General features: G+C 44.7%; 1 protein-coding gene across 5 annotated transcripts in view; it reads right to left on the minus strand.

Annotated features, from left to right (window-relative positions):
• Fsip1 (fibrous sheath interacting protein 1) overlaps positions 1-16,869 on the minus strand; it is a 139,888-nt gene that overhangs the window by 76,739 nt on the left and 46,280 nt on the right. Inside the window, exon 11 of one of the 5 annotated variants that reach the window (XM_076929476.1) lies at positions 1,911-2,048. The exons of 3 other annotated variants lie outside the window; for them this stretch is intronic. In XM_076929476.1, the coding sequence (XP_076785591.1) occupies positions 2,010-2,048 (39 nt within the window). In that variant the 3' untranslated portion in view covers positions 1,911-2,009. Of the gene's footprint in view, positions 1-1,910; positions 2,049-8,876; positions 10,394-16,869 lie in introns of those variants that run through there. One more of the 5 variants, XM_076929475.1, reaches the window with a different exon arrangement.

Below are 16,869 nucleotides of genomic sequence, written 5' to 3' on the forward strand. Positions count from 1 at the left end.
AGACCACACGAAGCTCATGAAGAAGGAAGACCAAGTGTGGATGCCTCAGTCCTTCTTAGAAGGAATAACAAAATATTCAAGGGAGCAAATATGGAGACAAAGTGTGGAACACAAACTGAAGGAGGGGCTGTCTGGAGACCATTCCACCTGGGTATCCATCCCATGTGCAATCACCAAAGGTAGACGCTGATGTGGATGTCAGGAAGAGCATGCTGATAGGAGCCTGATATAGCTGTCTCCTTAGATGTCTACCAGATTCTGATATATTCAGATGCAGATGCTCACAGCTAACAATTTATCTGATCAAGGGGTTCCCAATGGAGGAGATAGAAGACTGAAGGAGCTGAAAGGGTTTGTGGCCCCATGAGAACAACAATACCAACCAACCAGAGCTCTCCAGGGTCTAAACCACCAGCCTGGGAACACATAGGGAGGGACCCATGACTCCAACTGGATATGTAGGGGAGAATGGCCTTGTCAGGCATAGGTGGGAGAGGAGATCCTTGGTCCCATGAAGGCTGAACACTGGGGGTGGGGGGCAATTCGAGGGTGGAGAGGTGGGAGTGGGGGCGGTAAGTGGGGCACATCCTCATAGAAGCAGGAGGAGGGTGATGGGATAGGGGGTCCCTGGGTGGTGGGGAAAATAGGGTAAGGGGATAAAATCTGAAATGTAAATATAATATCCAATAAAAAACGGGGTAAAAAAAGTATGTTTACAATAAACAGGCTGGACCTAGGCCTTCCTGCACATATGTAGCTTGGTCTTCATGTGAGTCCTGAACAACTGGAGCAGGGGCTGTCTCAAAAGCTGTCGCCTGTATGTGGGATATGCTCTTGTAGCTGGGCTGCCTTGTCTGGCCTCAGTGGGAGAGGAAGTGCCTAGCCTTGTAGAGACTTTAAGTGCCAGGGTAGGGAAATATCCAGGGAGACTCCACCCACTCAGAGGAGAAGGGAACAGGGGATGGGAGGAGGTGATGAGAAGAGGGCAGTGAATGGGATGTAAAGTGAATAAGTAACAAACTTACATTAAAAAATATGTTCACAAAGCAGTTATTGACAAGGTGAATTTTCATAACATAATATGGTATATATACTATGCACACATATTTACATGTAGATTATCCTAATGTGTAGATATACATGAGTAATGTCTATACCCATAGAACCACAATAAATATATTTATTAATAAATGGAACCTAGCAGTCATCACATTTAAAAACTTATAAAAATTATACTCAATGAATAAACACAATGAATTTGGCTAACACATAGAGCTGTTTTATACTATAAACTATCCAACAACTACAAAAAAATAAAGCTTCTGATAGTCTTTTAAATCTGAAATGAGACACTCGTAGGAATAGTAAAGCATGCAAATATGGTTTAAATCCACAAGAACAACTCAGCCAAAATGGGCACAGGCTTTAAAAATAGACCTGCTCGTCAAGTGTCCCATTGGAAAGGTAAATATTTGGGGATGGTCTGTATAAAACAGAGCAGCATTCATATTTATAGCACTAAAGCACACTTTGCAGAACTATTCCTAAATTATTTTAAATTAATAAATATCAGAAAATGTAACCGTTCTTAAATTTTACATTGTGAAAATGAGCCTGTTCTCCCGCCCGACTCTCATCACGGGTACAGCATCTCTCTTCTCTGGTGTTGACTTATCTGATCACTCCTTTATGTTAAAGTCAATAACTGAATCAGAATTCTGGGGTCCCCCCTGGAAATAGTCCACAGATACAGAAGAGCATCTGAAATCACCTGGCCAGCTCTGCCTTCCTGTGGAATCTGACACACCCAGTCATGAAGCTACTGGAAGTAAAGGTTGAAACATGGTGCAGAATTTTAGATGGTTTAATGCAGTATGTATCATTTTATAGCATTTTAAAAAGTCTAGTAAAATGCTCCATCATAAAGATCTCAAAAGAGAATTCGCAAGCAAGGGTGGGTTTGTCTGGATGTTCATCTGTCCACATTACATGTCCGTTCTTAGCCAAGCTCACTGAGTTGTCCAGGGTCCAAGAATCAGGTTTTCCTTCTGTGAATTAAAAGCAGCTAAATGTTCATTAATCTTTTCAGAAAGATAATGGTTTAGTGTTACTATTATAGTAGTTGTTGGGCAGTGGTGGTGCACGCCTTGAATCCCAGCACTTGGGAGGCAGAGGAAGGTGGATTTCTGAGTTCAAGGCCAGCCTGGTCTACAGAGTGAGTTTCAGGACACCCAGGGCTACACAGAGAGATCCTGTCTCAATCAATCATTCAATCAATCAATCAATCAGTCAGTCAATGTAGATATAGTAATCAACATGTCCCCAAAGCCTACATGTTAGGCCACCAGGAAACATAAATGCCTTCAACCCAGTTTAAGAAATCAGGCAGGGACTGGTGTGATGGCTCAGAGGAACTTAACCACCTGAGTTGGATCCCCAAGACCCACATGGTGTAGGGAGAGAATCAAGTTTCAACAAGCTGTCCTCCCTCTGTCATACACACACACAGAGAGAGAGAGAGAGAGAGAGAGAGAGAGAGAGAGAGAGAGAGACAGACAGACAGACAGACAGACAGACAGACAGACACACAGACACACAGACACACAGACACACAGACACACAGACACACAGACAGACAGGAAAATCTTAAAGAAAAAAGACACCAGACATATCTAAATAAGCCTTGGGCAAGGCTTCTGACCCTAGAAAATGACATGGGAAAGAAGCCAGGTACCCCATTTGCCCATTTGTACCCAGACTTGGTGACAGAGTAGAGAGACAGAATCAGCACTGGATTCTAACTTATGATAGACACTAACTTGGTTTGGCCAATGTAAGAAGACCTGACAACTAATCAAAGAGGAGGCTGCCACCCTGTGCCAGGATGCTGCAAGTGCCAACGGGAACATGCACACTGACTACTTCAGTGACTTCTCACAGCTCAGAAACATCTGTGAAAGGAGAAGAAGCTGACTATACCATCCCAAGCAATGCTATGGCAAGTGTTTTCCTAGCTGTATAATTTCCTACTGGTTCTAAAACATGGTACCAAGGCAACTACTATCTAGAAGGTAACATGCCTTTAGCCTTTTCAAACCTGAATCATCAATTCTATGAGCACTGCAGTCACTTAACTGCAGTCTAGATGGCAATCCCCCGAGGTGGCCTCACTTGTGAAGAGTGTCATAGTGCTCATTCCATGAATAGAGCGCACCTCTCCAAATGAGTTGGGAGAAATCTAGGGGAACTGAAAAAAATGAGGCCCTGAATTCTAGACCTCAGAGAGATCTTAAAGCATTTTAAGGACTGAAATCTTAGGATGAAAGAAGGTAACTCTTTGTACAAAAGCTCATAAACATCCATTCACCAGTGTCCTGATGAATCTGCACAAGATGAAAACATGAACAAATTTACCCAGGCATCTGCTGAGTGCCTAGAGCAGGAACCAGTTGTTAGGAGAGCTCCATCGGAGTGCCCCTGTACCTCAGTGATGACCATGGCTGGGAGGCCATGCAACTTGGCTTCCGATGATGCTGTCTTCTGACATCCTATCAGTTTTTAGTTGCCTATACAGCCACTTAGCTAAAAGACACATTTCCCAGCTTCCCTAGCTTCTAAGTGGAATATGATTATGTGTATTATAAGCAATTTCTCAATCATTACTTCCTCCCTGGCTTGAAAACTGATTGAACTACTCAGAGCTCCAGCAGCCATCTTGAATGATACTGTGGTACACAGACCAACGTCAAAGTAGAGACCCAGTCCTTGTTAATCGCAGCTCCAGTCAGCCCCAGATCTCCTATCGATCCTACACATGGGAGGGAGGAGACTGTATAGCTTGTCACATAATTACTTAGGCTCAGAACCAGAACAAACAACCTTTCCAACGCTGATGCCGCACAAGTTGTGAGCTGCACTGTTAACAGACCTGTCTGTATACAGCAAGTAGACCCTCCCTCCAAGGCGTTCCAAGAGCACAGAGCACAGACCAGCCGTCCATCTTCTGAGGACTGGAGTCAGAAACAATCAAGGCGCAGCACAGAAAGCACAATGCTGCTATTTACAGGGAGATGAGACCACGGGGCTGAGGAAGTGCCCAGGCCTGAGCACTCGGGCTACGGCCTGGGAGCTGTCAGATCAACTTTTTGTCTGGGCTTCCTGACAGAGAGGGGTGGGGGTGGGATGGAGTGTTCATACATCAGTTTGGAGACTGGAAATGGATGGTTGTGAAGGAATCGGCTGAGGCCTAAGTCAGGTATCAGCACTGTTGGATTGTGGGCCATGACTGTCCTGCCACTGGGTACTGGCTACTTGGGGAGGCAGAACTCAGGGAGTTTAACTGCACTTATCCTATGCCACTGTTGTGGGGGTGGGGGAGCAGGGGGTTGGGGGTATGCTCGGCTGTAGGGAAGCACAGAGGTACCACCTTCTCAGGCTTTTGGCCATCCAGGAGCCTCTGGGAGTCACAGAAGAACAGAGAACAGAGTTGGGAGGCTTGAGGGCTACATCCAGCCTGGGCCAGTGCAGGAGGGGCACTCCAGCTTGTCCCACAGGGATTGTCCTTGGCTTGGTGGCAGCTGAGGTAGCAGGCTTGGTGGTGGTTGGCTAGGAACACAGAGAGGCCTTCTACAAGAGACTAGGCTGTGGCTCTGTAGGCCTTCTCCATGGATCCCCACAGCAGATCTCGATGAAAAAGGCAGACCATGATTCTAAACAGTTTATTGTCATGGTGAAAAATGGATACGTAAAGCCATACCCAACTTCTCAGCGTGGGCCTGAGATTAAATATCTTTTGCAGGGAGGAATGTCTGGAAAGGGAAGCTTATTGGCAATAAGCTTATTGGACCTCTAGGTAACTCATTAACATGGAAAACTCTGTTTTGAACCTACTTGACTGTAGTCATGTCTCTTTTCCTATTGTCTTGGTCTGGGATGTTAGGAATGCCTCATCTACATGTGAAAGGGCTTGGGGGCACTGCCCTTATATGGCTGATGGCCAGAAATCTATGGGGGGCTGTGGCTGCATGACAGGGGCCTGGTACCAGGAGCAGGTGAAGCTCCTACCATCCCTTCAGGGTCTCCAGGGCTTCAAGCCTTTGGCTTGACCTTACCAGGCTTCCTCTCACGGTCTACCTCCCTGCGCAGCACCTCTGAGATGCTTCCCCAGGGAGAAACCACTTCTCACATCCCCAAACACAACTGGGATTATTGAAACATTGAGGCTCAGTGGTCAAGTCCCAATAATTAATAACTTTTGGATCAAAGTTTGAGTTACTGGGAAAAAAAAATGTTTCAGTTACTGAAAGCCAGAAAACAGGTAAATGTGGTAGTTTGAATACACTTGGCCCAGGTAGTGGCACTATTAGGAGATGTGGCCTTGTTGGGGTAGGTGTGGCCTTGTTGGAGGAAGTGTGTTACTGTAGGGTTGGTCTTTGAGACCTTCCTCCTAGCTGTCTGGAAGCCAGTCCTCTCCTCTTTGCCTTAGGATCAACATACAGAGCTCTCAGCTGCTTCGCCAGCACCATGTCTGCCTTCACGCTGTTATGCTCCCTGCCATGATGATGTTGGAGCGAACCTCTGAAACTGTAAGCCAGCCCCAATTAAAGGTTATCTTTTATAAGAGTTGCCTCGTTCATGGTGTCTTCACAGCAATGAAACCGTAACTAAGACACAAGTGATAGAGAAACTGAAATAAAATGCTCTCAACATCATTGCCAGATGAGTTTTCAACCACTGTTTCCTGCGCCTAGATGATTTATTGACATTTAAGTTCTTTACAGAGTCTAACATCTTAAATATTAGCAAACATTTTTACACATGCACGATAAAATCATTATGGCCTGACATTTATATGCCTGTAAAACATATTTTGTTCCAACTGTTTTCACCCACCCACCCCCAAAAAATGTAGCCTGCTGAAAACTGACACCTGCATATTTTACATTGAAGGGGAAGAAGAAAAAGAAGAAGAGGAAGAGGAGGAGGAGGAGGAGGAGGAGGAGGAGGAGGAGGAGGAGGAGGAGGAGGAGGAGGAGGAAGAGGAGGAGGAGGAGGAAGAAGAAGAAGAAGAAGAAGAAGAAGAAGAAGAAGAAGAAGAAGAAGAAGAAGAACAACAACAACAACAACAACAACAACAACAACAACAACAACAACAACAACCACAAGCAACTGAGATATAAAACCCATACATTTGCTCTTAACAACAACTGGGAATGAAAAACTCTATAGCAACCTTGACCTCTGCTAAGCCATTGCTCCAGAGTTTGTGTTGTTTGCTGCAGGACTCTAGGCTGGTTGGCTCACATAAATTTGGTCCCCAGCACCCACATCAGCAGCTCACAGTTGCTTGTGGATCCAGCTCCAAAGGATCCAGTGCTCTCCTCTGCCTTCCACAGGCACCTGCACTCACATCACATCTGCAGACATGCCAACACACACACACATACATACACACACGCACATACATACATACAGAGAGAGAGAGAGAGAGACAGACAGAGACAGAGACAGAGACAGAGACAGAGACAGAGACAGAGACAGAGACAGAGACAGAGGCAGAGAGAAATAAAACCAAGCATGGTGACATCTGTCTTTAATCCCAGCACTCAGAGGGCAGAGGCAAGCAGACTGCTGTAAGTTTGAGATCAGCTTGATCTACACAGACAATTCCAGGAGAGCCAGGGTTACAGAGTGAGACCCTGCCTTAAAATAAAAATAAAATTGAAATAAAATCTTAAAACATAAAAGGTTAGAGAACAAAACCTGAGCCTGTGAGGTTGCTAGCTCACACCTGTGCACAAGTAGAAACCCAAAAGAGCCACTGAATGACAGACCAAGACATGGAGCACAAACTTAAACAGTACCAGGAATCATCATGAGCTTTCTCCTTAACATAAAGTCAAATGAAAAAGACTAGCTTAAAATTAACTCTCACTTTGCAATGCTCAAAAATCAAAATCTATTTCTTATTTTCCAAATTACCTCAGTTTCTTTGTGTTTCTCTTCTATCAACTCTCTAACCATCGTCTCCATTTCTTACTCAATAGGGTCCCACTGCCCTCTTCACTGTGTCCTTAACCATGGCCACCCCTCCACAACAAGGATGAAAACCACTCCGTGTGTGTAAAACACCCACCAGGCACTTTCCCAAGCATTTGCCCCCAGCCTTGTGAGGTTTTTTTACCTGAACTAGCAGAATGAAGGGGCAAAGAACTCCATAAAGGCCCCAGAGCAAGGACTGAAACATGGGAAACTAAAGCCCAAACTCTACCATACTCTGCTTTGTTCTGGTTTGGTTTGGTGGTTTGGTTTGATTATTTGGTTTGGTACTTGGGTGTTTTTAGCAGTCACTGCCCAGTAAGTATAGGCAGCTATAAAATGTAATAACTGCACGTCATCAGGGCTGCCCTTGAATTCAGAGACACCTACAGAGAGTTTTAGAGATTTCCTGAGGTCTCTATAATGTTTCATTCTCCCTCAAAGAATTTCCATAATAAAAATATCATGTGTAATAAAATGCTATTATGAATCATATGTTATGAGTTTTCATGGAAATACTTCCCCAAGTGGAAACCCACAAAATACCATAATACTAGTCATGTAAAAATCTTCCTGAAAAAAAAAATTATTTTCTATGTCGGTGTGGTTGTTTGAATGAAAACGGCCCTCATAGACTCATAGGGAGTAACATTATTGTAGGTGTGGCCTTGTTGGAGGAGGTGTGGCCTTATTGGAGGAAGCATGTCACAGAGGGTGGCCTTTACTGTTTCAGAAGTTCAAGCCAAGTCCAGTGGTTCACTCTCTCTTCCTGTTGCCTGAGGATCTGGATGTAGAACTCTAGGCTGTTTCTCCAGCATCAGGTCTTCCTGCATGCCACCATGCTTCTCAACATGATGACAATGGACTGAACCTCTGAACCAGCCAGCTCCAAATAAATGTTTTCCTTTGCAAGAGTTGCTGTGGTCATGGTGTCTCTTTGCAGCAATAGAAACCCTAACTAAGATGGTCAGCAAAAGACCTTTCCTAAAAATGCTTGAGGGAAAGAGGGAGCCTCTGCTTTGGAAGGAAAGGAACCTTCAAGGATTCTTGTCACTAAGTAGACAGTCAGCCACGGCCCCTTGGTACAGTCCTCATAGTTAAGATCTCTATCACTAATTGTTTTGAAAAACCTTCATATTTGTCAGAGTTTTAGATTACAGGTGCTTTAAGCATAAGTGAGTAGGGAACGGACGATGCTCTCTCTGGCCTCTCTCATGTACTGGGTGTTTGAAGAACACAACTCAAAAAGGAGACTGATCCTGAAGGAGTAAGCTTTGATGAGAGCTCACTGCAGCTGGCCAGCATCCAGGTTTGGTGAAGATCAGGGATACCCTGCACATATTCTCCATGCTTCTGAATATTACATGTAAGAACATGTCGATAAGTAGTAAGATATGAATAAGCTATGATTTTCAAGTTTTAACACAACATTTTGATTGACATAATTAGTTTAAAATATTAGGGGGAAGAGGATATTAGAAACAAATTTCAAATAAGAGAGTTTGGGTGATCACAAAGCAATGGTAAAAAATATTTTGCCTATCAAGGGCAAAAGTGTGGTCAGCATGGTTGCCTCTTAGTTCTCAAGAACATTCTCCAGGAATCCTGCCTTGCTGGCGACTCCTCACTGGTTCCCAGCTTCAAACGGCAACACTGGCCAGAGAGCCCGGGTGACCACTAGGTGGCACCACTACACTGTTCCATCTGCCAATGGTAGTTCATTTTGCCTAGTGTTATTCCAAGGAACCAACAGTGCTTTGAAACGCAGGTACCTCACTTCAACATTCAACAAATGAACAAAGATAAAATTTAGAAAACACATTTTATTCTTCCTGTAACTACTGAGACAATGTTTGTCATACAGTCAGCATAGACTCTCTTATGCAGCTAATTGTCATTGTTCCTTTCTTTGTTTGTGAGATTTAGCCCATGCTGGCCTGGAACTCACTGTGTAACCTAAACTGGGCTCAGACTCTTAGTGATCTCAGCCTCCCATGTGTGGGAGCAGCACCCAGCTCTGAATGAGAATGTTCCCTTAGGCTCATGTATTTGAATATTTGGTTGCTAGGCAGTGGCACTGTCTGGGTAGTTTAGGAGGTCTGGCCTTGCTGGAGGAAGCATGTTCACTCTCCCTCTGCTTCTTGCTTTGGGTTTGAGATGTGAGCTCTCTGCTGTTCCTGGTGCTATATCTGCCATGATGCCCTGCCGTGATGGACTCTGATCTCTTTCATACTATAAGCCCAAATAAACTTTCTTTTACAAGTCGGCTTGGTAATGGTGTTTCATCACAGCAACAGAGAAGTGAACCACCCAGCTCATTCTAGCCGGGATGGCGGCCCCCTGCCCAAGGAAGTGCAGCACTGTAATACAGGATATAGCAGCACAGAACTAAGGTCAGTACAGTACAAAACTGAGGTATATCTTCTGAAAGGACACAACAGAAGTCCTTTCTGCCTCATCTTACACAGGTAAGACCATAAAAGCACCATTCACATCCTCTTCAAAATACCACACCCAAAGGCTGTAAATCCAATATCTACACTATATACACAGCTGGACTCAGCAAAAAAAATAAAAAAATAAAAAAAAAAAAATTGCCAGGCTATGCAATTTGGCTGGCGCAGGAGTTTGGACTGAGCATATAAGTGAAGCCCTGTGAGCAAAAGCTCTAACTGAAAAAAAAATAATAATTAAATAAAGAAACAAATAATAAAGCCCTGTAATTTGTCAAAATCCCCAGGATGTTCACAGTCAAAGGATCCTGCACACTGGAAAGAATGTGCATCACTTACTGTCCAACCTAAACAAACGGTTTAGGTTTTCAGAGATTTCTAAAATCAAGTCAGTCTGTGAACTTAGAGCACCTATAGTTATCAAAGTCCCCAAGAGTGGAGTGACATCATCGGACAGAGTCTGAGTAGCAGACGTTTCATTTATCTGGAACACTGCTGTTGGTTCTGTTTGTGGCTGGCAGGGAAGCAGAGCAGGCAGTTCCGTCCATTCTTTTACACTTGTGACCAAAATACCACAGGCTCAGGTGGTCCCGAGAGCATTTTAAATGTGTTTGCTTCTGCTTTGCACTCTGCCTTGGCAGCCTCTTGCTTCATATCATCTCCTGCTCCAAACATCACAGCCCTGTCCCTCTGTAAACTGATGAGGGAGAGGGCCAGCTCAAACGTTTGGACAAGGTTGGGCTCCTGTGTTCATCTGAAGAGTGAGGTACCTGGATATTCTTCCCAGCTTGGAGAACAGAGAAGGCATGAAATGCCTGACTTTAGTGATTGGAGAAGTGGTGTCATGTGGCCTCCTCTGAGGGCCAGCACAGATCCCAGCCACACAGACTGTCCCAGTCCACCTGGAAATGGGTGCCACAAAGGCAGAAGCACATCCGTTAAAATGATGGTGGTGCCTAACTGTGTGTAGCAGGAAGCAGGGGGCCGGGATGAACTAACCACAGGAGATCAGCAGGTCTCCGCCCTCTCCTGCCTTTGGCCAGTCTCTATGAACAGTGCATAGACACCACGGTCTTGCCTTGTACCCACAGGCCTGGACCCTTGGTCCCACCAGGTACCTACAGTGATGGTGCGTGGTCCCTGAGTCCTTGCCCAGTGCTCAAGCACATGGGCCCTGTGGTCCCATCTGGCACCACCAAAGCTAAAACTTCTTTAGGAAATTAAGCTCCAGGGTCAATTCCTGACCTTGGCCAAGTAAGACCCTTTCCAACATGCTGGCCAATAAGAAAAAAAGACCCTGACAAGGTAAGAGTAAGCTGGCAAAGGGATGGGATGGACATTCAGGCTTCCTCATAGGGACAGAATGGCCATCACCACGTCCCTCCACCCATGCAAATCTCCCAGCTCTGTTCTGAAGAGAAGTAATCTGTGATCCTCTCCTTTCGAACAAAATAGCTAATTCTCAAAGGGATCTTCCTTGGCCCATCATCTTTATCGTTCTTTCAAGAGTCTTAAAGCCTTTAACAAAAGAAGCTGGGACAGGAACAGGGAGATGGACAAGGAGGGACAGAGAAAGGGAGGGAGGGACAAACAGAGGGAGGGAAGAAGGGAAGGGTGGGAAGAAGGAAGGGAGGGAGAGAGGGAAGGCAGCACAGAAAGAGAAGAGATGACGTCTTTTAGGTAGAACAGCTTCCTTTGTCAGAGTGAGGGAAACATCTTGCTTTATCCTCAGCAAAATGTAAATGTATACAGAATGTTCCTAAGTGACTGTTTTACATGCTACAAATTATGATCAATTTCCATAAAGTCTAGTAAAAAATATAAAGACTATGATGAGGGATGATAATTTGACCAGGAGCTTGAGAACTGTGTGAGCTAATGGGGCAAGGGAAGCCTGCAGTCAATAGACAGAATGAAGTGAAAGACACCCCCCCCCCATATCCCCCTCCCAGGGAGACAGCATTTATGTCTTGAGACCAGCTGTGCTGCCACCCCTGTGGTCTTAGTGTTCACCTCACATTAACCCTAAGTTAGCCACACCAAGAGCTACGTAAACTCCAAACAGAACAGCTTGAGTGGGAAATGTTTAGCAACGACATCACCACTCGACTGGAAGTATCACAACTGCATCCCTACAAACTGAGCCCGGCGACTCGTGTCCCCAGGCTGTCTGAGTGCTTATCATCACTTTACAGAGGTAAAGAAGTCATTACTGAGTTCTGAATTACACTCTTGGTTAAAGAAAATACAGAAAAAAAAAAAATCAGCCATGTCTTCAACTTTGGCTTTTAAGTGAAGGGCTTAATCCCCTCACACAACACAACAAAGCCTGTTACCCTATGACAGTACTAACCCTCAATTTCAGGTCTAGTTACAAAAGATTAAAGTGAAGAAGACACTCAGAATTTTGTGTGTAAGAATGTGCGCCAAAACATAATTAGTGCCTCTGATTAGACTAATTTGTGGAATGCTGTTGGAGAGACAACCCTCATTTGGAAGCTGGGGAGAAGGAAAGAACAGCCCCAGTGTGTGGACAGCAGCTCAACCTCTTGGGGTTTCTGCAGCTGATCTCATAGGGAAGGAAGGGGAGCAGAGCCCTCTCCTCCAAAGCCCTGGCCAGCATTATGCATTATGCCTGCTTGGCATTATAGCCCTTGAAACCAGGGTCCAAGCATCTAGGACCAGGCTGTGTGCCTCCTGCAGTTCCCAGCCTAATTTATATGATAATTAGAGTCTGCTGCCAGAAGCAAGAGCATCTGCCAAAAGTAAAGTCCCATAAAGCCAAATGCAGGATGCTGTGTGCTGTGGTGCCATCCGAGTGCTGACTAAGAGCTTTCTTTTATCTCCTTTTGAAGCCATAAAGTGCCTTTCGTGTTATTACTAGTCGGGAATTTTTTAACAGGCCTGCGCTGACAGCAGTGATTTAACACTTGCACAAAACAATAGGGCTTCACGCCACTTAGTAAACCTTTGGGCCGTGCGACTTCCAGCTTTCTTGCTGGCTGGATTTTATGGTCTGGTAGCTCCTGAACAGTCTTGTATACAAGCCACAAAAACAGTGTAAAGATGATGTGAAAGAGCCTGTGTTTGTGCCTGTGCAGATGCATTTGATGAATGAGGCACACTCCACGACCACAGGCTCACTGAAAGATGCTTCGGCCCACTCTACCCGCTGAGCTCAAGTACCACAATAAGCCTCTGGGGAAGGATCAAGCTGAGAGCTTGGCCTAGCCCTACACCTAATTTTCCCCAAAACATCTGCCAGAGTAAGAATTAAGTATCCTAACCACCTGTTCACACTGCAGCTGCGTGGTTACCCTTCTCAGGAACGGATCTATTCACCTTTCAAATATTTGAATACCAGGGGTGAGCAGCCTGGAATGAAATGATGCAGGCAACAAGGAGAGGCACTTGGCCTTAGATAGACTCAAATAATCATGTTAAAGGAGGCATAAAATAGCCCTGTTAACAGCACCCTCCCTCCTGGAAGGCAGGAAAGGTGGGGGATGGGCAAGTCCTCTAAGTCCCTAGGGTCTTGGTATTGTTATCTGAATAACAGAAGTAATGATGGCTGTGCCACCTATCTGCGAGGGTGGCATGAAGATCATATCACTACTGCAGGAAACTTCAGGAAAGAATAGGCCAGAAACATTCTTACCTCGAGCAGAGAGACAATAAAGCCAGTTTGTAGCTGGGCTCATTGGCTCTATTTAACATACTTGTGTACACATGTATCAGGTCAGCACACTGTGTCAGTGAGATACACAATAGGTGTTTGCCAAATCAGTGAAATTTTAAATTGCAGAAGGATGCACACTTTGAGAAGCATGATGTATTACAAAAAACAAAGAGAATAGTTACACTTTACAAACTGCATATCTGTTCTCACTCTGGCTCAAGGATTTTAGCGAGCAGCCATCTCCACATAATCGGCTCATTCCGTTTACTGGGAGTGACCATTGGGCATTCCTCAACCTGGGGTGGTTAAGAATACAGAAATCAAAACGTCAAACTTTAGGAATTGTGGGAAGATCCTGCATTTGAGCACAACACTATGCCAAGTTCTGATTAGGCATGGACTCATTTTTAAAGACCTAAGTCAGCCAATGAGAAGCTGAAGACATAACTAACGTGAGGGAGGGAGAGACATAGTCACTCACACAGCTCTCTCTCAACCACTGCCTGCCCAACATTCTACAGTAAGATAACGGCCACTGTCTGTGAGGTTCATATTTTCCCAGCAGTCTGAGAAGGGCATACAGTTTGGTCTGCACCTCGATTCTCTGAAGGCTGTTTCTCTAGCCTCTCCTGTGTCAGTGTTCTAACGTGTTTTCCCGAGGTGCATGTGGTAGTCATGCCATTTACGAAGGCACCCACTGGCCCTCTGGGGTAGCACGCTGACCAGGAGCGCTGCTGTCCTAACCACCACCTTGATGTCTGCTGCCCGCTGTGTCTGCCAAGCTCCAGACGTGAGACATCTGGCACTCAACTGCTCCTCCTCTGCTGTGCACCTCCACTCCCCTTGGAGGGACACGGCAGTCTCTACCTGCAACGTTTTCTTTCTTGCCTAGGATCTTCCATAATTAATCCTTCAAAATCTTTCATTGCTGTTTATATACCCACTAGTTACATGTTTTTGTCTTGTGTCCCCTACTTAATTTAAAATTCTTAGAGGCACAGATTTAATTTTATTACCTTTTAGATATTACTGTTATTATTATTGTGGAGTGTTATGTGTGTATGTGTGCACACACATGCGTGTTCAGGTATTCACAGACCACAACACATGTGTGAAGGTCAAAGAGCAGCTTTAGACTCAGTCCTCTCCTCCCGCTGTGGGCGGAGTCAGTCCTCTCCTCACACTGTGGGCTCCTGGAACTAGAATTATGGTCATCAGACTTACAAAACAATGCCTTACTCAATGAACCTTAGTATTTCCATGCTATTGTCATGACAGTGGGTGGCCCTTCCATGAGGAAAGTTCTGTGTTCAGGACTCCCGGCCTTCACAGACTCTCGAGAGCACTGGTGACTTGAGCAACTCGCCAAGGCCAGTTTCTGAAGGATGAGTTTAGGTCATACTGTGTTGTGTACAATTTCACAAGATGTAAAGATTCATAGAACAAAAATACAAATGGTACAACTGCTGCTTCTCAATTAGATTTGAACACTAAAATCTGACACAATCAATTTAAAAAAAAAAAAGAGTTTTCTGTCTCTTCTTGCCATTGCTTATCTAAACCTTAGATTCTAAAAATGCAACGAAGAGATTAGCTGCACTCTTCAAAGCTAAAGCCAGGTACTTTAGCCGGAAGGTAATCAGGTGGGGTTTGGGGACAGGAGGGGAGCATTACTCAAAACAGTCTAGAGGTGGTGCCGAGCTCACACATAAAAGAAAATAAATACTTTAGAAAGATCATTTCAAAAAAACGCAAAGCAAGTTGTAACAGCCAAATAGATTTCTCACAGATGACTCCACTGGAAATAAGGTGGAAAGCGACACCTCAAAAACATCAGAAAATAATAACCAGAATTCACATTTTGTTAAAGGTTAAATGTGGCACGTTTACAACAGCAAATATATTTTCTACCCACACAAAGACAGCTTTTTGCAAGAAAGAACACCTTGATAAATAAATGTCCCAAGATACAAACTACTAATAAATTTTTGGAAACACATCCAAATTCTCTAGAATCCAAAAATGTAAATTAAGGCGTGACATCATCTTGAAACTCTCAGGGTGGCAAAAATAAAAAGGATCCAGTGCAGGTATGGGTGCAGGCACGTGCGCAGGCATGGGCCTGGGTTCAGGGGTAGGCACAGGCATCATGGAAGCAGGCGTGGGTGAGGGTGTGGGTGCAGTTGCGGGCGCGGGCCTGGATGCAGGCAGACACGGGTGGCAAAAATTAAAACGATCCAGTTCAGGCATGGGTGCAGGCGCTGGGGGCAGGCACGGGTGCAGGCATGGGCGTGGGTGCCGGTGTCATGGATGCGGGCGCGCGGGCATAGGGGTAGCCATAGGCACATGCGCAGGAGCAGGCACGGGTGCCCCTCTCTAGACACTGATAGGGAGAGGGCAGGTCAAACCCACAAATCCTGGAGGCCGGCTTGGTACCATATTGCCAATTCTTTACATATCTACTCAGAAGCCGAAGGTTGTAATTGTAAGGCTTGGAAGGCTGAGGCAGGAACAGCCTCACTTTGAGCCATCTGAGCTACATAGTGAGATCCTGGGTAAAAAAACTAAAACTAAACTATAGCTCAGTGGTAGACATAGGGTTGATCTCTAGCAATAATAGTAATAATCCCAAGAAAATACTTAAAAATAGGTGCTCATGCTTTCATAATTTATAACAACAAAAACATTAAACATTATAGGAAATGAACCAAGAGTGGAATCATTCAGTAGTCACATAGTAGCATATATCAAGTTGCCCATTGCCTATGTTTTAAGTTTTTTATGTTTTTATTTTTACTAATGTGTGTATGCATGGGAGTGTGTACATGACTGCAGGTATTCTCAAAGGCCGGGGTGTTAGATGCCTGGAACTGGAGCCGCATGCGGTTATGAGCTGCCTACATGAGTGCTTGGAACCCAGCTCGGGTCCTCTGCAAGCAGAGTACTTACTCTTAACCACTGGAGATCTCTCTGCACCTCCCCCCCCCCCCACACACACACACACATACTGTGTATTTTTAAATGAAAGAGTGGGGCTATAAAATAAACACGGCCTAGGTTTTCTTAAATGATAAGGAAAATGGAAAGAAGACAGGGAAGTAAAAGAGGAATAGAAGAAAGCAAAGAGTAAAGGGAGTGTGTGTGTGTGTGTGTGTGTGTGTGTGTCTGTATGGTGGTAGAGTGAGTTTGTGACGCACAAATAAGAAGGAAAATGGTAGTCAGGATAACAGTGAAGAATTAACGGTGGTAACTGAGTAGTTTTCCTTTTCTTTGTATTTTTCTAAGTTGCCAGATTCCCTAAAACATCATTTTTACCATGTAGATAAATTTGAATGGTAACCATATTTGCACAAGTACTTTACAACTGGAGAGAAATCTCTCAATAAATTTGCTGTCCTTATTTTCTGAAATGGTTGTCAGTTGTTTCGAGCTAGGCACCGAGGATTGTTATTATTATTTTATTTTTATTTTTATTATTATTATTTAGATCTAGTTATAAAGAGAAAGAAGAAAACAAAAGTGTGAAGGAGGAAGAGAGGAGAGGAAGGGTGAAGGAGGGGATGGGAAAGGAGGACAGGAAGGAAAGCCCAGGAGCCAGGGCAGGCAAGGAGAGAGGGCAAAGCCCCCTGCACACCCAGAAACCCTTTAAAACATTTAATGTACCTGAGGGACGCACTGTAGTGGCGCTGGAGCCTAAAA

The sequence above is a fragment of the Arvicanthis niloticus genome, chromosome 2, assembly GCF_011762505.2.
Source record: "Arvicanthis niloticus isolate mArvNil1 chromosome 2, mArvNil1.pat.X, whole genome shotgun sequence".
Taxonomy (NCBI): Eukaryota; Metazoa; Chordata; class Mammalia; order Rodentia; family Muridae; genus Arvicanthis; species Arvicanthis niloticus.